Source organism: Agelaius tricolor, unplaced genomic scaffold, assembly GCF_023055355.1.
Source record: "Agelaius tricolor isolate 1412-34295 unplaced genomic scaffold, bAgeTri1.0.p SCAF_15, whole genome shotgun sequence".
NCBI lineage: Eukaryota > Metazoa > Chordata > Aves > Passeriformes > Icteridae > Agelaius > Agelaius tricolor.
Genome location: NW_027269275.1, coordinates 2,002,924 through 2,023,950, shown reverse-complemented (window position 1 = coordinate 2,023,950; position 21,027 = coordinate 2,002,924). Strand labels below are relative to the sequence as shown.

The window sequence follows — 21,027 nt, the reverse complement described above, 5'->3', positions numbered from 1 at the left end:
ACAGTCCCCTTTCAAGTGACAGCACAGCCAGTGTAAGAGGCAGAGTCTGTCACCACAGTGTGGCTCATTTTTACTCAGCAGAAAGCTCAGTTCATCTGAAAGGAGCAGAAACAATGCATTGTGTAACAAGCAATTCCCTCTGAAAGTCAATCTTGCTGCTTTTGAAAGGCCGGGCTGGATGACAGCTCCCTCTGCTTTGTCAGACCTGAAAAGGGTCTCAGACTGAAACAAATCCTTCCTGTCCTGCTGTTCTGGGCATTTTCCATGGGTTTGAGCCACAGGAGGTCCAGGTAACGCACAGCAGGGAAATCACAAGGCTGAGGTGCCTCTGAGCCTTCTGGAGGCCTGATATGCTTGAACACCCAACCCAAAACAATGCATCCTCACCCCAGCTGAACACTCAAAATGGTAAAATGGGGAAAAAAAGAGATCTGTTATCTTCTATAAGCCTGAAGGACTGGATTCAGACCTCCTTAGCTGTAAGTATAGCACTGTCATGGTCCCTTTCCAATTTGACAATTAAGGGTAGGAACTGAGTATGATAGAGTGGGGAAGATCTTTTTAATACTCCTAATAAAGCCTTGGGTGAATTTATGGAGCCATAAACTCAGGGTTGGTTTGCAGAGACATGAAATCCTATGCAGTAGGGTCAGCAGCTCTGCCTGCAGCCAAACATTTTACTGGCCCCTCATTAAATGATTGAAGCTGTGTCCCATGGCTACTGTTGATTTTGGGGGGCCGAGTAGAAAACTGAATCACTGCTCTCTACCTAGAGAAGGGAAAAAATAATTTTCTCTTGTCCTTTATTAGTGCGCTGGGGTTCCTTTGCACACAGACATCAATGAACAGACATTTCCTCCTCTCAAAGCAGAGACAGCCAGAAAAGCAGTTTCAGGTCATGCATTCACCTGTACAAAACATATTTGCATGAGAAATGGGAGCGTGGGTGGGACTGGTGCCACTTGTCACATCTGAGCAGGGCCAGCCCTTCCCATGCCAAAAGCTCTGAGGGTTTGCCTGCAGCAGCAGCAGTTTGGCTTTTCACACCCATCAACATTCAAACAGCAGCTGCATGACACTGAGTTTAATGGGAACTGGGGCATCTCTGTATAAGGAAGTATATGGGGTTTTCTTGTGTGTTTTACACTTCACAATACAAAATATCCCATGGAATTTCAGTGTCCCACTGAAGCATCTAAACCACTGAGCAAGTAATTGAAAAGAGAACTTATCATGTAAATATATTCCAGTTTCTTAGGTTAGAAATCTATTAACATACTATATGGAACAAACAAAATTATGGAGATCAGAAGGTCAGAAAATTCTTCAGGAAAAGAGAAGTAAAAACTTCCTACATTATTCAAAGAATACATTATTTTATAATTTTTTCCCATTTCACCAGAAGAACTATTGAAGGTGATCTTGTTTGGATGGTACAAAAATGCAAATAATTGTCTGACAAGTGCATCTGAGTGTGCACTGACACATGTAGAGTCTTCCAATAAAGAAAAAGAGAAGTAGACCAGACAGAAAACAGTTAATGAATGACTAAATCTAATATTTTTAAGTTTGGGAAGGCAGAACTTTGTGCAGAAAATTGTGCAGATTCTTTGGAAATCAGCTTTAATTTTCAGCAGAGTATTATGAATTCAGGTGGTATCCAGGCCACTTTATGTGAACAATCTAAAACATTCCAGAGGTGAGCAAAGGTTCAGGCCCAGCTTGAAGAGGTGCAGGCTGGCAGCCAGCACAGGCACTGCTGCTCCATGAGCTTTGTTAGCTCTCCAGGATTTTTAATTTGGAACCTTTTGTCTCCCTTTACAGCTGCAAATCCTGCACTTTGGGTAATTGCTCCTGGTTTTCTCTCCTGCACAGCTGCCCCAGGGGAAGATGGCAGTGTCCCCAATTCATAAAGATCACCAGCAGTGCCACAGCAAATCTCAGCCCGGGCCCTTGCACCTGGCAGCTCTGCCACCTCCCAGGATCACTGTGAGCCTTCAAACATCATCTGCACCTCCCAAATGGCCTCTGCAGTTCTGGCAGGCATCTCAGACAATTCCAGGTAAAATGGCATGGAATTCCCAGCAATTAACCTTGTGGGAGCTCCTGTCTGGGCGTGGGTTGTTTTGCTTGTTTGTTTGTTGCTTTGTTAGTTTTGGGGTGTTTCTTAGAGTTAATAAAATGATAGAAGCAGCTGCTAAGCAATAATACTTTGTGGTGCCAAGGGTAGTCCTTGTCTAAATGGAAACATTTTTTATTGATGTTGGACTGGTTACACAGTCATTGCAAATGTCAAACAGAAGAATGATGCAAAGGGAAAAATAATTTATTCGTAAATTTATTGGAGTAATTGGTCCTGGTAATAATTGTCATATTAATTGTCATTTGTAAGTAACTGTCATATGTAAGTAATTGGTGATATCATCCATAAATCTGTTTAATTCCTAATCTATTTTGAAGTTGCCCTAATGATTTTAAACCTCTATGAAGTTGCTTTGGTTTCACTCTTTTGTATCTTCACCACTGCCCCTGTTTTTATCAGTTCAGAACAACTCTCCTCTACTACTGCTGTGATGTCACCACTTTTTGGACATATGAACATTCTCTACAGTTCCTTCAACATAAAATTCCTGTTTTACCTTTCACCACTTCGCTGGCTCCACTTTGAAGGTCCCTCTAACCCAAACACCTCATGTCCCAGGAGGCAATGCTGTGCTTTGTGTGCTGCCAGCTGCTGTGGAACTGGGGAAATCACTTTGGGCTCTGGCCTTTGTGAGAACACCAGAAACCACAGTGATGTTCTGTTAGCCTCAGGGATTCACACTGTCAACTGTAAAACTGTAAAACGGGGGCAGGTCCAATTTCCTTTGGACTGAGGAGCAGTGGGGTACAGCGATGGTTAAAAAATGGGTGTGCAAACCTATCCCAGCTGTAGCAAGTGCAAATTATGTATTTTGTGAATCCAGATGATACAAATGTCCCATCTGTTCTCAAAGGGAGCTGTATAATAATCCCCAAAATGATGAAGACTAAAATCATGTCAGTGTTCTTTTGAGGAAGAGAGTGAGGCACAGCCAGCAGGGACAGAGGCATCACAAACTGACTGAGCAAATAATGAGCTTTCAGTTGTTTGCAATGAAAATTCTTTTGAGACTGATTGTTTCACTGGTGAAAAAATGCATCACTTCCCAAGGTGGTCCTTCTGTCCCAGTACATGCTGCCAAAAGGTGTTTTGTCTTCAAGCATGTTTTAAAACTAAAATTGATTTGAAACCCGTTTTTCCTATGGATGCCAAGGAGCTAAGAAGCCTCTCTCAGAGGAGCCCTTTCTGGTTCTTCACCTGTTCCCATCAGAGAGGGCCATGCAATGGGGTGCAGGGTGTGGATTCTAAACCAGCCCATGTTTGATGGATTTAGCAAGTGGAAACTGGTAACTTAGGAACATCAAATGGCCACGTCAAATTTAGGCTAAGGGGCAGTATTATATAGATGTGATGCAAAAAAATGGACCCACAAGTTGAAAACTAATCTGCATCAATATTAAAATACAGTAATAATAAAAGTTTGCAGCTAATTTTCCTGTGTCAATAATCCCAATTTCTTTAGCCACATGTCCCCCCAGTTGTGTCTCTGTTGGAGTGGGTACCCAGTTGTCACCACAGCCAGAGAGTGATATCGAATGAACCACGCATGGGCCAGGCTGGGCTGATGGTTAAAGCTCTGTGTCTATGATCTAGAGGAGCATGACAGAGGAACCTGTGCCAAACACAATGTAAGGAAGACAATTCTCATCTCTGGTAACTTCTTGTGTCCACCAGTTCCTCAGCACTTTTGCACTGATGGCAACTAAAGGCAAGAACAATGACCTTAAAGCAGAGCACAGACACAGGGTGTCATTTCTGTACTACTACAGTACCTTAACACCACCTTCATCCCTGCATTTTACCACATTGCCTTTGGCTCTATTTGGGAATCATAATTTGAAAATCTGGGGAAGAGTTCTTGTTTTTACCTCTACAGATGCTGCAGCTCTCCTTAAGAGTTGCAGATCTTATGTCTGCAACTTTAGGAATATTTCCAATTTACAGCTTGTTTCATTCAGTGGAAACATGTTTTTTTGGTTTTTGTTTTTTTTTTTTTTTAATCAGAAGCACAGAAATAAAACTCTGAATTAAGGGATTTTTTCTGGTTTTAGCTATCAGGTTTTCAGATATCTTTCAGATAGATTAATAGGATCAAGTAGCAAAAGTGCAGTTTCCACTCATGTTTCCATTTAGGATTGTACTGTTCTAAAAGGAAAGTATTTTATAAAATTGTCTGTGTAGTTATATTTTGATTTTGTGCTCTCTCTAAACATCTGGGCATTTCTGGTTGGGATTCTGCTCAGAGATGTGCTGTTCAGCCAGAGCACCCAGCAGGGTGCATTGGAACTGTTTTCAGTCTACTATTAAATGTCCCACATTCTTTCTAAAGGAACATCTGATTCCACAAATGTGTTTACTGTGAGGAGAGTGATCATTAGTGCAGTTTGATGTACTCTTCAAATGATGCACAAAAATCACCCCAAATAGCTCCTCCTTTTTGCTCCTCTTTGCAGAGTGTGTGTTCCTCCCTTAGAACCAAGTTCCAGGCCAAACCAGAAATCTCTGGATTCACATTTCTCTCTGGATGTGTCTCTGAGGCAGAATTGGAATTACAATATCCAGTGACTAGATATTGTTGGGCTACTTGTCAACATGGCTGCTGCAATAAAGCAGCAATTTGTCTTTAAATAAAAAATTAAAATAAAATAAAATAAAATAAAATAAAATAAAATAAAATAAAATAAAATAAAATAAAATAAAATAAAATAAATTCCCACAGTTAATTTACCTCTCAGAGCTTTTATTGTCTGGTCAAGGCAGCAGGGCTTTACCCTTTCTCTGCTGTCCTGTGGTTCCCTGTGTAACCACTGCCCTTGGAGCAAGTTTCAGGGCAATACATTGAGGTGACAACAAAGAAACCTGGTTTGAAAATTTCTAGAAACACATTTATCATCTAACCATAAAAAACATTGCAGGTCCTCAGTAAGGGGAAACAGAATTCAGAGAATTCCTCTTTTGTTAGCAAGAGTCAGTGGCAGGGAATGGGCCTGGAGCAGCCAGGAGAGCCAGGCTTTCCCTAAATTTCCTGTAATTTAAAGCAATTGACTTTTCTGCCAGCCTTTTTTTCTCTGCCCACCTTCTGTTTTTTAGATACCTGTCATCTGAAAGGACAAGTAATAAAGCCTCTTATTTGGCCTTATCATAAAGCAGAGCACTAGGGCTCAGGAGCTCAGTCCCTGGGTGAGGACCGGGTGCCCGAAGCTAGCTCGCTCATGCCAAGGCCGCAGGGCTACCATCTAGCAAGCATGGTGATTATCAGCTCTATAGTGATTGCAAGCTCTCAGGATTTCAGCTCTGCTTGCTAGGTAGTGGTGCCCTGGGCTTGAGGCTGCAGCAGACGGAGAGAGAGGAGAAGGAGAAGGCGCAGGCTGTTCCACGGAGATGGCTTTATTTGGGGAGGTCCGTGAAGGGTCTCTGCTCTTCTTCTTTCTCCCCTAATGGGGTACAGTACGCTTCTTTTATAGGGTTGGAAAGGATCCAAGCTTGACCAATGGGTAAGGGGTTAACATGACATTGCCTTATAGGGTTACAGAGGTAGGTTAGGGGGTGGAGGACAGAAAAACAGGAATTTTCTTTTGCTGTTTCAGCATTCCTATTGTTCATATCCTCCATGGTGCTTTTCCTAAATCTATGGGGTTTACTACAACTCCACTTTCTGTTTTTACAAAAAAGGCGTTCGTTATAGTTCTTTTGAAACAGTGAACAAGGCACGAGAACATAGCTAACACAATAACAACTACAAGGAGAATCAACAACATTCCCTTAACCAAGGATGCAGCCCATCCTGTTAATCCCCATTGCCCGAAAAGTTCATTGACCCAGTCTGGGATTCTTTCTACTTTCAAGTCCTTCACGAGATCTTTCAGTTTCTGGATGTTCGCATGGATGGATTCCGAGCGTGAAGAGAGGTTGAAGCAGCACATCCCTTCGAAGTCTTCACAACCGTGTCCATGGGCAAGCAGCAGGAAGTCGATTGCTGCTCGATTTTGGAGAGAAGCCTGTCTTGTGGTTTCTTCTTCCTTTAAGAGATCACTCAAGGCTGCAGATGTAGCGTTAGCTTGTTTACTGAGCCAGCACCCAAGGTGATTGATTTCACCGAGGGCTTTAGCTGCAGCTACCCAGGGTAAAAACAGGGAGACAGCAATCTTTTTTGGTTTGTTCCAATCGTATAATTTAGGATCGCAATTTTCATCAAATTCAGTGTAGGACCTTTTTTGTCGTTTTGATTCGCTTTCTTTTTTCCAATTATGTAACAGGGTGATGTTTGGGGTAAGGGTAGAAAGTTTTCCAAGGGTACAGGGACCTCCCTGGAGTCGGGAGGGGATCCCAGCCCATACTCTGTCACCACAGATGAGAAACATTCCCTTGGGTAATACTTTGGGATGGAGAGAGGACACAGAAATCACACGAGCCGTGTAATTGCACCAATCGTGAGAGTTATAGGCTTTGTTAATTGGTGATATCTCTTTTCGATATGTGTTTTTGTTCTGGTCAATTTCTGGCCAATTGTTTTTTGGACGTCTAAAGTAAAATTTTACGCAGTATGTGGCCTTAGAGGACCCCAACAGATCTAATTCTTGGGGTTCCTCTCGAGCATCTGGCAGAATTTTTGTCCACTCGTCCCAAGTATCAACCACATTGGGTCTCTTACCTGTGGTGCGGAGGATCTCTGAGTTATAGACAGGCCAGTCATCTGCTACAAAGGGAATTCCTACTAGACATGTGGAAAGTGGGTTATCAATACTTCCCATGGACAAGCACATGTTGTCCTGTTTTAATGTTTTTGCTAAGGTTACCCAAACATTATGGCTGGGCTGTGGGCTAATCCAGCCGAAGGCACGCGGTACGGTGAAGAACATCCAGGCAGCAGTGAGGACAGCAGCAACGGAGATATTTTTCATCTTTGGGCAGGAATAGGGCTTCTGATAGGGAATATAAGCAGAATTTGTTATCTTTATGATGAGAGGGTTTTCTGCCTTGTTCTTTTCTTGTTCCCCTCCTCCCCCCCTTTTTCTTTTAATTTCTAAGCTACACTATGGGAGGAGGAGTGGGTAGAGGGTTAGGGGGTTTTAAAAGTTAGGGAGAGGGAATAACAGTGTTTTTTTTTTGTTTTTTTTTTTTCTTTTTTCTTTCTTTAAATACAAAAAAAAACCAGTGTAACAACATATAGTTCAGAGAACACTTTTGTGTTAAGGCTATCTATGGTCTGATGCAGCAGACTGTTGCTTAGCTTTTCAGTTTTGTCTGCTGTCTTGTAATGGGGCGGTCTGTTCTTGTGTTTGTGGGTATTCGGCGACGTCTTCGTCTCCAGGCAGAGCTGGTTTGGTTTTGAGGTGGTCTTGTGTTTGCCTCAGGAGCGTTCTTGTCCCCGTTTACAGAAGTAGTGTTCTCAGTGCCTAGGTATGGCTTTATGTTTTTTCCTGGGTACCACCTTGGACCAGATGGTAGTAGCACGCACGCATATCCTCTACCCCAGGTAATCAACTGGTGAGGCCCAGAAATTTGGTGTGTTTCAGGGTCCTTCACGAGCACAGGTGGTTTCTCAGTGAGCTTTGCTTGGGTGGTATTTGCAAAGTGGCGAAGTATTGGTGGGTCAGGCTCTGATGCTGTACAGTTCAGGAAGTTGATGACGTAGAGAGCCTTGCAAAGTCTTTCCACTGGAGATGTGATTCTCGTGTCTCTGTTCTGTTGATCGAGGACTCTTTTGAGGGTTTGATGTGTCCTTTCCACGATGGATTGTCCTGTGGGGTTTACAGGTATGCCGGTCTTGTGTGCTATTCCCCATTCATTGAAGAACTCCTTTAACTTGCGGGAAGTGTAGGCTGGTCCATTATCTGTTTTAATCTCTTTTGGTACACCCAGGGTGGCAAAAGCGAGGAGAAAGTGTTTTATTGTGTGCATGGTATTTTCTCCTGCATGTGATGATGCAAATACTGCTCCTGAAAATGTGTCGACCGATACATGCACGTATTTTGACCTTCCAAAAGGTGCGAAGTGAGTTACATCTGTCTGCCACAGCTGGCAGCTATTCAGACCTCGGGGATTGACTCCCAACCCCATGGATGGTATCTGATAGTTCTGACAGTTCGGACATGTAGCCACGATAGCCTTTGCCTGATCCTTTGAGAGCTTAAACATTCTCATAAGGGCAGGTATATTTTGATGAAAAAACGCGTGTGACAACTTTGCCTGGGCAAAGATGTTAGGAACATTAGCAGTTTCTGCTGCCATTGCTAATGCATCCGCTTTCCTGTTGCCTTCTGCAACAAAACCTGGGAGGTCTGTGTGTGACCTCACATGCATTATATGGTAAGGTTGCTTTCTGTGGGAGATTAGGTATATTAATTTAGAGAGCAGTTGGTACAACTTTGGATTAGAGACCTCTTTGAGAAGAGCATGTTCTGCTCTCATCGCTATCCCAGCGACATACGCTGAATCTGTAACCAGATTGAAAGGCTCGTTTTTAAACTTTTCAAAGGCTCTGACAACAGCTGCTAATTCTGCGATCTGTGGAGATCCCTCCACTATTTGTATGTCAGAGTGCCAATCTTGTGTTTGGGGGTCTCTCCATGTAACCACCGACTTGTGGGAAGACCCTGAGCCATCTGTAAAGAGGGTTAGAGCCTTGAGAGGTTTTCTACTTTGGATTTGTTTTGGAATCAAATGGAAGGTTACATCAGGGTTAAAAAGTTTGTGTTTTGGGATCCTAACTGAAATTTGGCCCGTGTAGCTATCCAGGGCAAACTGGAGGCTTTCATTGGTCTGGATCAAATCCTCAAAGTCTGTAAGAGTTATTGGTAAGTATATGCATTCGAACTCACAACCTGAAAGAGAGCGAAGGCGAGTCCTTGCCTTTTTTATTAAATGTGCTATGACCTCCTGGTAGGTGGTAAGTGTCTTTGTGGGCTGGCTATTTGTAAAGACCCATTCCAGTATCAACAAAGGGTCTCGAAGCTGTGAGTCCCATTGGAAAATCAGTCCATGGAATCGAGGTGCTTTTCCTAGGATGATGAACTTGAAAGGCAGACTGGGCTCGAAGCGATGGGCTTTGCGTGAAGACAAGGCTTCCTGGACTTTGGTGATGGCACTTCTGGCTTCTTCTGTGAGAGTGCAGGGAGAGTCCAGGTCCTTAGGTCCACAAAGAAGGTTGAACAATGGAGCAAGGTCCTCTGTTGTAATTCCTAGCAGTGGACGTACCCAGTTGATGGATCCGCAAAGGCTGTGTAAGTCCCTGAGGGTTTTTGGGTCGTCATTTATGGTGAGCTGCTGAGGTACGATGGTTCTTTCCCGGATCTGGACTCCAAGGTAAGTCCATGGCTTGGTGTACTGGATTTTGTCCTCACGAATCTCCATTCCTGCCTTTTCTATGGTTTCAATAGTCTTTTTAACTGTATTGTCCAAGTAAGCTTTGTCTGAAGCACACACCAGGATGTCATCCATGTAGTGATGGATGATAGCATCGGGGAATGATTTCCGAATGGGAGACAGAATGTGAGCCACGTACCACTGGCAAATAGTTGGGCTGTTTTTTAGTCCTTGAGGAAGATAACGCCAATGATATCTTTTGAGCGGGGCCTCCTTGTTAAGAGAGGGAACGGAAAAAGCAAACCGTGGAGCATCCTCAGGGTGCAGAGGAATGCTGAAGAAACAGTCCTTAATGTCTATGATAGCAAGTGTCCAGTCTCTAGGCAGCATCGATGGGGAGGGTAGGCCAGGCTGGAGGGGGCCCATGTCCTCGATGACCTCGTTGATTCTGCGAAGGTCGTGGAGGAGCCTCCACCTGTTTGTCCCAGGCTTTGGTAGAACGAAGACTGGAGAGTTCCAAGGGCTATTGGACTCTACTATGTGGCCTTTTGCGAGCTGTTCTTCCACGAGGGTGTTTAGGGCGCGCAGTTTGGCTTTATTGAGGGGCCACTGTTCAATCCAGAGTGGCTTGTGACTTTTCCAGGTGAGACGAGGTGTTTCTGGCAGCGCGCTTACCTCAGTGGCCCCGATTAGAAATCCTGAGTGGGAATACGGAGGGAAGCTCCCCACTGGGATAGAACATCTCTGCCCCAAAGGGTGATGGGGGCCCTTACCACGAATGGACGAATGGTTGCCAGCTTGCCTTCAGGCCCTTCCACAAGGATGTTGTTCTTGCTTCTCATGGACACTGTGGCTCCACCAATCCCTGAAATCATGCCTGCAACAGGTTGTAGATCCCAGTGTGCTGGCCATTCTGAGCGGGCGATGATGGTCACATCAGCACCGGTGTCCAGCATCCCTGGCAGGTGGGTCTTCTCACCTTTGCAGGTGAGGCCGCACTCGATGGTAGGCTTGGATGGTCCCACAACTTGTGCCCACATAGCTGTAGGGTTGAGAGGAATCTGTTCCCTGTGATCCTTTGGGAGTAAAAAGGCTTGTGCTATTGGAGTTCCCTTTGAAAGAAAAAATGGTGAGTCTATGCAGTATACCTGGACGAGAATCTCTTGTCCTGGCTGCACTGTCAGCACTTTTGGAACAACGAAGATCTCCTTTGGGCTATTAAGAGAGTCACCTATAATTAAAATGTGCGAAGGACCACCTTTTGGCCCATATTTGCCTGTGGGAACATGGTGAACATTCTCATTATTAAAGTCAATGGACAAAGCAGTTACCAGTTGATGGCGGGTTCCCATCTGGGTTGCCCCGTGGGTTGGATCCTCTTCTTGTGGTCCGGAACCTCCTGGGTTGGTGCGTGGTTGGGTCTGGGTGGCCTTTGATTTGTTGTCAGCGCCCGGGGCTCGACCGGGCGGCGCAAGAAGTTTCCCGAATGCTGCTGGTAGCGCTGCTGAGTCTGGGGTCTTTGGTAATTGTTGCGGTGGTATCGGGGGTGTGATCTCTCTGGGCAGTCCTTTATATAATGTCCAAGATCTCCACAGTGATAGCATTTAGCTTGGTCTTTAGAAGCTATTACTGCATATGCACCAGAAACTCCTTCAGCAATACCTTTAGCAACTGCTTGGGCCACTGTATTTTCAGTGGACATGTGGCGTGTACAGCATTCTAGCATTTGCTCTATGGTGGGGTCTGTATCCATGGGTAGAGACCTCAAAATGGCTTTGCATTTTTCATTAGAGTTACACAAGGCAAGTTTACATAAGAGTTCCTTCTTTGCCTCTGTGCTCTCTATCTGTTTCTCCAGAGCATCTCTAAGTCTGTCCACAAATTTGATAAAACTTTCATCTGTCCCTTGTTTAATAGTAGAAAAATGCATTGTTGGCGTCGACTCATCATGCACGAGAAGTAAAGAGGTTTTTGCTGCGAGAGCAATGTCCTGCAGTGCCTCTTTATTCAAGGTTTCCAATTGGTCTGCTGGTTTCTGTAAGTCACCTTCACCAGCTAGTTGGGCTACTGTAAAATTCGTCTTAGTAGCATCCGCAGAATATGAATCTGATAATGTTTTTAAATGTCTTTTCCAATGCCTGTCCCATAACAAATATTCTGCTGGGGACAGGAGGCAGTGTGAAATATTTTTTACATCGTGGGGAAGTAAGACATGTGCTGAGAACATGGCTTCTAAGAAATTTCTAAAAATATGTGAGCTTCGCCCATGTTCTTTGGCTATATTTCTTAATTGCACTAGTTCCTTGTTCGAGTTAGCTTTCCACGTCTTTATAGCGGACTCACCACCATTCCGTCCTTGCTTATATTCTACTGGGAAAGCATTAATTTTCTGTGCCAGCTCCCAGTCCCCAGCCTTTGTCGCTTCTACTTTAATAAGAGCCCATGGATCCGTGTGGATCGTATCAGAATCAGATTCACTGCAAGAGCTCTGGTCCTCTGAGGAGGACTGAGGGGGGGTTGCTATCCGTGACTTATGCTTTTTTCGTTTAGAAGCGTTTTTCAAAGGTTTCAATGGCTGGGGGGGGAGACATGGCATGACCTGGGTAGGGGGAGGCGCCAATGGAGCTGGGATGGCAGCACAGCACGCACAGGACCGGGTGGGGGGGGTAGCACCGTGGGGGGTGTCTGGGATTCCGTTCGGGTGGCATTGAGGGTGGGTGGGGGGTTGGGGGCATGCGTGGTGGGGGCAGGGGGGCTGGGCGGGGTGGGGGTGCGGGCATGGGGGGAGTGAGGGTGAGCCGGCAGTGGTACCGGTCTGAGGTGCCGCAGTTACGGGGTGGTGTGGTGGGACTGTGCTTGTGTGAGGTGTCCCTGCTGTGGCAGGCAGGGAGCAGGGGGAGGCAGCGGGGATGGACACGGGCTCAGGAGCGGCAGGGGTGTGGCTCGGGCAGCCGTCGGGAGGGGCCGGGCCGGTCAGAGCCGGGGCGAGGGGAGCGGGGGCGGCGGGCGCGGCAGCGGGAGGGACGGTGGGGGACACCAGCGCGGGGATGGGGGGGTACGCAGCGGAGGGGGGCAGAGCCGACGCAGGGGTGGAGGGGGCGGCAGAGGCAGGAAAAGGGACCCCCGGGACCGGAAGCAAGGAGGAAGCCGAGCCAGGGGTAGGGGGGATGTGTGGAGTTACAGATAAGATAGGACTCGCGGAGTTGGGCAGCGCAGGTCCCGCAGGGGTGGAGTATGTGGGGGGGGGAACTAGGGTGGGCAGCGTAACCTCTGCTTTAGGAGTAACGGAGGCGAGGGGGACTTTAGGACCTAAGGGGTGGTGTGAGATATGCAAGTGACATTCCTCTGAGTCCTTATCGATCTCTTTAGTATTTGAAGAGGAAGTGTCTGTTAAGCCCTGCAAGATTTTTTCTCTGTTACATCTTTCAACGGTTTTAGTTATTATATGGAATAAAGGCAAATAATTAGTTACAGAGAAATCCTGGTTTGTTTGGGAGATATATATTGTGTTCCCGATCATATCCCAAAACGAATTTTCAATGACTGCTTTCTTATCAGTATCAGGGTATTGCGAAATAATCCAAGTTACAAATTTTTTAAGGTTAGTTTTCGAGAGCTTGCCTTTAGAAAAGGAGAAGTTGTTAGCAGATAAGATTTCTAAAATAGTTGAATATATCTCTCTCTCGGTTTTACTTAGTTTTAATGTACTAAAAATTGTACCCATGTTAATGGTTAGCCCTTCCAGCAGAAAAAAAACGTGAAAAAAAAGAAAAAAAACCCGAAACCAAAAAGTTTTAGAGCCCCGAAGTTATGCGCGCAATATTAGTTAATACTTACAATTCCTGGGGTCCGAGATCTGTGGAAGGGGTCTGCTGTCGTCAGTTCTTCTCGGAACTTTCTGTCGTTCAGATGTAAGTTTTGAGTGTCGAACTGACCCTCCTGGGGAAAGGATTTTCTAAAACGAAGAGTCCCTTCACAGAAGGAGCGGCTTCCCAAACAGGCAATCACAGAAAACCCCAGGGGGGCTTCGTTGCTCAACCGACGGATATCGCCTCTGAGGGAGTCCGTTGTCCGAAGTCGTTGGGCGCCACTTTAATAAAGCCTCTTATTTGGCCTTATCATAAAGCAGAGCACTAGGGCTCAGGAGCTCAGTCCCTGGGTGAGGACCGGGTGCCCGAAGCTAGCTCGCTCATGCCAAGGCCGCAGGGCTACCATCTAGCAAGCATGGTGATTATCAGCTCTATAGTGATTGCAAGCTCTCAGGATTTCAGCTCTGCTTGCTAGGTAGTGGTGCCCTGGGCTTGAGGCTGCAGCAGACGGAGAGAGAGGAGAAGGAGAAGGCGCAGGCTGTTCCACGGAGATGGCTTTATTTGGGGAGGTCCGTGAAGGGTCTCTGCTCTTCTTCTTTCTCCCCTAATGGGGTACAGTACGCTTCTTTTATAGGGTTGGAAAGGATCCAAGCTTGACCAATGGGTAAGGGGTTAACATGACATTGCCTTATAGGGTTACAGAGGTAGGTTAGGGGGTGGAGGACAGAAAAACAGGAATTTTCTTTTGCTGTTTCAGCATTCCTATTGTTCATATCCTCCATGGTGCTTTTCCTAAATCTATGGGGTTTACTACAGACAAGGCCAGTTGTTTTGTGCAGAACCTACAGTGATTAAGTTGCAGTTCTAGTGGGGCTTCTAAGTAGAAGTAATCTTGTAGAAATTTTGCAACTAAATCAAAATAAAGCTGGATGCTGAAAACCTGTGAAGATCAGATGCTTACAGAACTGCTTTTCTTAAATCACAAAACTAATAAAGATTACTTATCAATGAAGGAAAAAACAATTGCTGAAAGACAAATCTTCATTTTATAGATGGAAACAGAGGGATTAACATGCTTGCAACTAAAAAGAGAATTAAAAGATAAGAAACTTAGCATTAAAGAGCCCACAGAAACAAAGTGTCTTAATGCAACTATTTGCATTAAGAGTAGACAGAGAGCACGGGGCTTTGGCTGAAACATCCTTAGTGAATTATCTTCACACAGGTTCTTGAGGACTGTAAGCTTCCCTATGCCATATAATGTAGTTTAAAAAAAAAAAAAAAAAGTCGGGGTATTTAATGAAGTTCCAGCAAGAAATGTATTAAGTCTTGGAGCTAAAACCCCTGTTTGTATAAATGCTGTCAAAGCCAGCTGAATGCTTCTGCCAGCTCTGAGCTGTAGACCAAATCTTTAAAACATCTGAGGACAGAGAGTGTAAGGAAGCTTTACAGAGGAGTCCAGCTCTCCTGGAGGGATGCTCTGCATAAAGGTGTCTGGGCATGTGCCTGAACACACAGCTCAAACAAGATCTAAACCAAAGCTCCCCTCTGAGAGGTTTCTTGATAGAGCTGCTTGTAGCAGCTTGATGAGATCCCCTCCAAAAACTGAAGCATCATTTTATTTATTTGCTAGAGAGCAAGTCTGGACTAGACTCTGCCTGTTTGCAATGCAGGTGCATGGGAACTGTGCAGATATTATTTCCTAATCTATTATTTCAAGTGGAGAAGTGTGAGTTGGGAGAAGCTGATTGAAATGAAAGCATTAAGTTAGTAGGCACAATGGAAATGATTGAATTGGAGTTGTCAGCCTACATCCTTATATAGGAGGATGAGAAACTGTCAGGCTTGGGAGAAATGGATCCTTTCCCAGTGCTGATTCCATTTAAAAGTTGAAGAAATTATTATTCATGTAACAGATGACTTCAAGGCATCATAAAGTAAATTGATGGCAGAAAGATGCTGGCTATTACTTAGTAGAGGAGAGGAACAAAGGATTCCAAGGTGTGGTTCTGGAGGTATTTGAGCATCCTTCCCTCCTGCCCAGCTGGAGTCATTAACACATGAAGTGCAATGTGGAAAACTGTAGGGAGATTTGGGATATGCCCTTAAGGAAAAGGAGATGGGAACCTCTTTGCCAGCTTCAGAAAAACATCCACACTTGGAGAAGAAATAGAATGAAGGAAGAAAAGAACAGATTATTCCGGAGATTAAATTTTGCTGTGCACTTAAGAAGGGGAAACTGCAGTGCACGTCCCTCAGTGTCTGGCACCACAGACCTATGTGATTATCTGGCATTTTTGATAATGGGTGGTGCATGTTGGTGCTTTGATCACTGACACTTCTTAAGGCACCCCACAAGTGCAAGGGGATGTCCTGCTATGCTGTGCACAAGTCTGGCTGCAGATGTGTCAGGCTCTCTCTTAAACTCCTGGCATCCTGGACCTCCCCAAGCCAGCAGCTCCCACCAAAGCTGCAAATGATCTCCTGTCCTTCTGCATGTCCCAAATGTGGGACGGCCAGGAGAGCTCCTGGGGGCGCTTGCACAGACCCCAAATCACTCAGGCTCTTCCCTGGGTTGGACTGAGGCACTGGGGATGTGCAGTTATGTTCCTGCTGATGTGCATCCTGTCATTGGGAATTGTGTTCGTGCCTCAGACAGCTGCACTAATCTGGCTGAGTTTGGAGAGGGAAAAAGACAGGATTTACCATCAAGAGCTGCAGAGTCCCAGTGGAGAGGGCATTTTATTCTTGCTGTGTGCAGAAAGATTTCCTTGTTTATTCATCCTTTCATTGTTGTCCTGGGGTCTCAGGGTGCAGCTCTCAGTGCTGGAGTCAGTGGCAGCACAGCTGGCAGCCAGATGTGCTCCTCTGCTGTCCCTGAGCCAGATGTTGGGGACAACCTCCAAGGTGTTTCTACTGATCCCAGGGTGAGGATTTTCTGCACTTTTCCCTCCTGGGAGGTGTCCCCTGGGCCTGTTTTAGGTGGGTTTTTGTGCACAGAGAGCCACAGTAGGAATGCTTCTGTTCCTTCTTGGTTTGGTGAGAGAATTCTGTCTAGTTAGGACAAGGCTGTAGACTCTGAAGATTCTAAGGCAGGAATCTTAGTGCTGGACTTGGAAATTCTGCTTGTATATTTTAAAGCTTTGTTTTTTGTCATTCACGCCTGCAAATGAACATTTTACATATCTCTGGACATTCCTTGTGCTCTTATTTATAAAAGCAGGGATGTAGTTGAATTGGACTATCCTATAAGATTTGAATACATAGAGTCACTAAATAGCTGGAGATAACTGTCTTTTTATAATACCACATATGTGTTGGCAATCTGCATAATTGATTGAATAATCAGTTGGTTTGATTGCTTTTACTTGTGTCTACAACCAATTTCCTCAGAGATAAATCTCAGAAGTGCTGGGAAGGAGGTGGAGGAGGCAGGCACATGCAGAAAGGGAAGGCAGTTTGCATAGAACACTTTTTCTGCCTTTTTATTTCTCTGACAGTTTTTGGACCCCTTCATTTAAGCATTTGAAACACTGACTGAGGTTCATGACTGCTGATTAATAATTTATCTTCATTGTCATTATTTTCTAGAGATAAATCTGACTTTTTATTCTGAAAACCAACCAACCAACCATCCAAACACAGCTGACTAAAACCTAGAAACACTTTGCAAAGAAAATCCAATGTTTCTCTCAGAAAGAAACATCTAAAGCAACAAAGTCAAAACAAATTCTATTTGTGACTAGGAAGTTCTGTTAAACTCTGACCCTGTCAGCTCACCTTGGCTCTGTGTTGTTGCAGTCATTGGGTTCCATCCCTGAGTATTCATTCTCTTGCCTGGACTTTGCTTGGGTGAATTTTTCCCTTTGTCCTGGACTAGAGCAGGGCTGACTCTGTATGGGCAGAGCTGCAGTCCTGCTCCTGGGCCTTTGCCCTTGCTTAGGAAATTCAGTGTTTGGCAGCAAACAGGTCTGGTACCTGGCCTACAGGAGTTCTGTAGAGGCCACTGTGGAGTCTCCTTCCTGTGGTACCTCCAAACAGCCTGGGATAAGTCTGGTCTCTCCACATTTGCTGTAAAAGCATCCCATGAGCCATGGTTTCACTGTGGCTAATGCCCACCTGGTGCTGTGTTAATGTTATCTGTTCCTGTCAGTGGAACATTTCAGAGCCTAGGCTTGAATTACAGGAATTACAGCTGAGAGCCCTTGTGGAGAGGGCCAGAACAGTCAAGTCTGGCTGAGCTGCACTCAGCTAAGGCTGAAGGAAAACCATGATCTAAACCACTTAATTTTGTAGGCACCTGCGTGGAAATGAGAGCAATCCTCAGACTCCTCTGAACTGCTTGCTGCAATTGTTCTATTACAGAACTCTGCTGATCTAAACCCAATGCAAGACAAAGCTGCTCTGCAGTGAAGTGCTGGCAAACATCACTTTGTGCATTATGTAAACCCAACATTTCTGGGGGCAAATAATCCCAGCATTCTTTTTGCAATATTGACCTGTAACAACACCAGCACAGCACCAGGATTTTCTTGCCAAGCCCACAGGCAGCTCACTAACAAATGAGGAGACTGCCAATGCAGCTGTACCAATGTCCACATTTTTGTACTGCTATTACATATTTCTGTGACTTGGGTGATGCCAGTTGGGCATCATTAGGCAGCAGCTTCTGATTTTGCAGTTGCTCTTCAGCCCAGCTTTAATGTGGTGTTTTGGAGGAGTTTAAGGAATTACCAGACAATCTGAAAGACAGCACTTGGCATTTACTTGGTTTTGCACTGTCTTCACCTTTACCAACTAAACTCTGCTCTCGATTACCAAAGTTATCTTAGGGATTGATCCAAAAAATACCTGCTGTAGCCAGAAGCTGGTTCTGACTCTATGAATAATTTCTCCAAGTTTGCTGTCATGATAGGTTGTGACAGCAAACATTAAAATGGGTGTGATTTCTATCTATGAATGATTGCAGCTGTGTTTGTGTTCCTCCATGTATGTTCCAAAGGAAATTAAGGGAACTTCTTGCCTGTTCTTCCTTTAAACTGCACCTGTAATTGGAAGATTCCTCAGCCAGATGGGCATGGGCAGTGTTACAAAGTCACAGTCTGATTATAACATTCCAGCACAGCTTTTCTTGAGCTGCAGCCCTTGCTTCAAGAGGGCTCTTGGTGGGTTTAATTGTTGTGTATTTTTTTCATGATGCATTCTTCCATCCAAGACACTGGACATGCTGCCCTGCTTCCCTGTGTGCATGTGGTTTTCTGCCAAAATAGGACCAGTGACACGAGGATAATTGGCTCCTATAAAGCTGTATTTCCTTTTCAAAAAACCTTCATGTAATGACTACAAAAGGCAGTCATAAAAAGGAGAGCAGAAGGAAGTCAAATGTCAGGAATTGTTTTATTTCAATGACTGGAAGTAATTTTTAGCCACATTTGTTTACTAGTGAGTGCCAAAATGATATAAATTTTGACTGATGTCAGTGTGCTCCATTTGTCAATTTGGTAGTTTGCTGTTGTGGGAGAGAATGCTGAAAGGAAGATTTTTTTTTTTAAATAAAATATTGAAGTACTCGTACCTGACACTAAATTTTATGGTCCTTTATTTCAGACAATTCTGTCATTTCTGTGAGTTTGGTCTGCCTAAAGATGACAAGGTTAAGGACATTTCTGTTAACTCAGTTTTTTCTCAGTCAGGAAGCTATTTGCTTTTTACTGGATTGATGTTTATCTGCTAGAGAATTTGAAATATATTATTTCTGCAGCTGTACATGACTGCAAAACATGCCAATAATGCAGTTTAAAAAAAAAATGAAAAAGAGATTACTTACGGAGATTGGAATAATTGCTGCCTATCCCAATACTGATGGAGCTTCCAGAGATGAAAGGAAGATGGAAAAAAATAACTAAAAAGGGAAAAATGAAGAGAAAGGTCATTAATAACAGTTTGGTTTCATTTGGTACCAGATGTGAGTTGAAGGCACATGAGTTAAGGTTCACCTGCTCTCTCTGGGCAGGATTGCACATCTCAGACCCTGAGTGCACACACAGATGTAACTCAAGTGGGGGGAAAACGCCCAACAAGGCATTGCTTCATACTTCTAGGAATCCCTCCTGTTCAGGAAATTATATTAATGCCTCTCAGATTCCAAACCCCAACGTATAAACAACATTGTGTTATATAAATATGCTAATTATTGTTAAGTCATTCACCAGTCTCTGAAACCGGCACCTACCACTGTAAAACCAAATAACTTCCCTGATTTGTGTGAGTGCAGCTTGAATGCATCAGGCATGTGTGTGCCAAACTGGGTTGGAATAAATTTAGTCTAAAATCTGATACACATACTCCCCCTATGCACTTAGGCTTTAATATTTATAACTTGCTCTTCAAAGATTTATATTTACAGGCAACAAAATGCACACGAGTAAAACGTGTCCTAAATAACCAAATCTTTAGATTTCTTTAAAGATGAGCTCGTTTGCTAATGCAGACGAGGATTTAAAGCCTGATTCCCGAGAGTCACTCGCTGTGTCACAGACTTCGGCTCGGGGTCTCGGCGCTGCCCTGCCCTGCCCTGCCCGCGGGCACGGCCGGGAAGCGGCTGCTCCCTTCTCGGGAGGGGGCCCGGCCCACACAAACTTTCGGGCAGGGTCCTTTGGGCTCTGGGATCCCCGCACTCTGCACCCGCGGCTGGGCGGCAACCCACGGGCTCCCGCGGCCCCTCAGAGCCTGCCCCACCCGGGATCGGCCCCTCAGAGCCGGGATCGGCCCCTCGGAGCCGGGATCGGCCCCTCAGAGCCTGCCCCACCCGGCCGGGATCGGCCCCTCAGAGCCGGGATCGCCCCTCAGAGCCTGCCCCACCCGGGATCGGCTCCTCAGAGCCTGCCCCACCCGGCCGGGATCGGCCCCTCAGAGCGTGCCTCGGCCGGCACGGCTCCTGCTTTACCCCGGCACGGCACGGCACGGCACGGCACGGCACAGCCCCTACCTTTTACCCCGGCATGGCTCACGCCTTTCCCCAGCTTGGTTCCTTCCTTACCCCGGCTCGGCTCAGCTCTTGCCTTTCCCCGGCTCGGTTCAGGCTCTGCCTCTCCCCAGCCCGCTCCAGCTCCTGCTTCCCCTCAGCCCGCTTCAGCTCCAGCCCCTGCCTTTGCCCATCCCGGCTCAGCCCGTACCTTCCCCCGGCTGCTGCCTTTGCCCATCCCGGCTCAGCCCGTACCTTCCCCCATGCCGCCCTGCCCTGCCTTACCCCAGCCCGCCGCCGTGCCCGCTGTCTCCATCCGCCCCCGCCGCGGCTCCCCGGGGGCCGGCGGGGCCCCGCCGCCTCCTGCCGTGCGCGGGGCCGGAGCGGGGCCGGGCCGGAGCCGGCGGCCCCGGGCTGGGGGCCGGGGGGCGGGTGACCCCCGCCCCGCGGGCAGGGCCGCACATGGCGGGGGCAGCGCGGGGGGGCCCGGGGCCGCACACGCCGGGGCTGCGCCCGCCGCTCATCCCTCCTGCGGCAGCGCCCGGCAGCGGCGGGCGGCTGTACCGGGGCTGCCGCGGGGATTCGCCGCCTGCATGCGGAGCTGGAGGCGGACAGCGGCTCCGGAAAGCCGAGTCCAGCCCAGCACTCGGGCTGGAAGGGAGGGACTGCCTGGAGTAAACCCACGGGGATGGACGGGATTATCCGGCTGTGCGGAGGATAGAATTCCGTGGGGCTGGATGGGGGCTAGCAGGAGGATGTAGTCATGTAGTCCAAGCAAGAGCTAAACCCACTTTACAGTCGTAACA

General features: G+C 46.2%; 1 protein-coding gene across 1 annotated transcript in view; it reads right to left on the bottom strand.

Annotated features, from left to right (window-relative positions):
• Window positions 1–20,780, bottom strand: part of BEAN1 (brain expressed associated with NEDD4 1) — a 63,451-nt gene extending 42,671 nt beyond the window's left edge. Inside the window, exons 1-2 of the mRNA XM_071440188.1 lie at window positions 20,507–20,780; window positions 19,085–19,159 (exon numbers count right to left, since the gene is read on the bottom strand). Of these exons, the coding sequence (XP_071296289.1) occupies window positions 19,085–19,159; window positions 20,507–20,537 (106 nt within the window). The 5' untranslated portion in view covers window positions 20,538–20,780. The remainder of the gene's footprint in view (window positions 1–19,084; window positions 19,160–20,506) is intronic.
• Window positions 20,781–21,027: the final 247 nt, after the last annotated feature.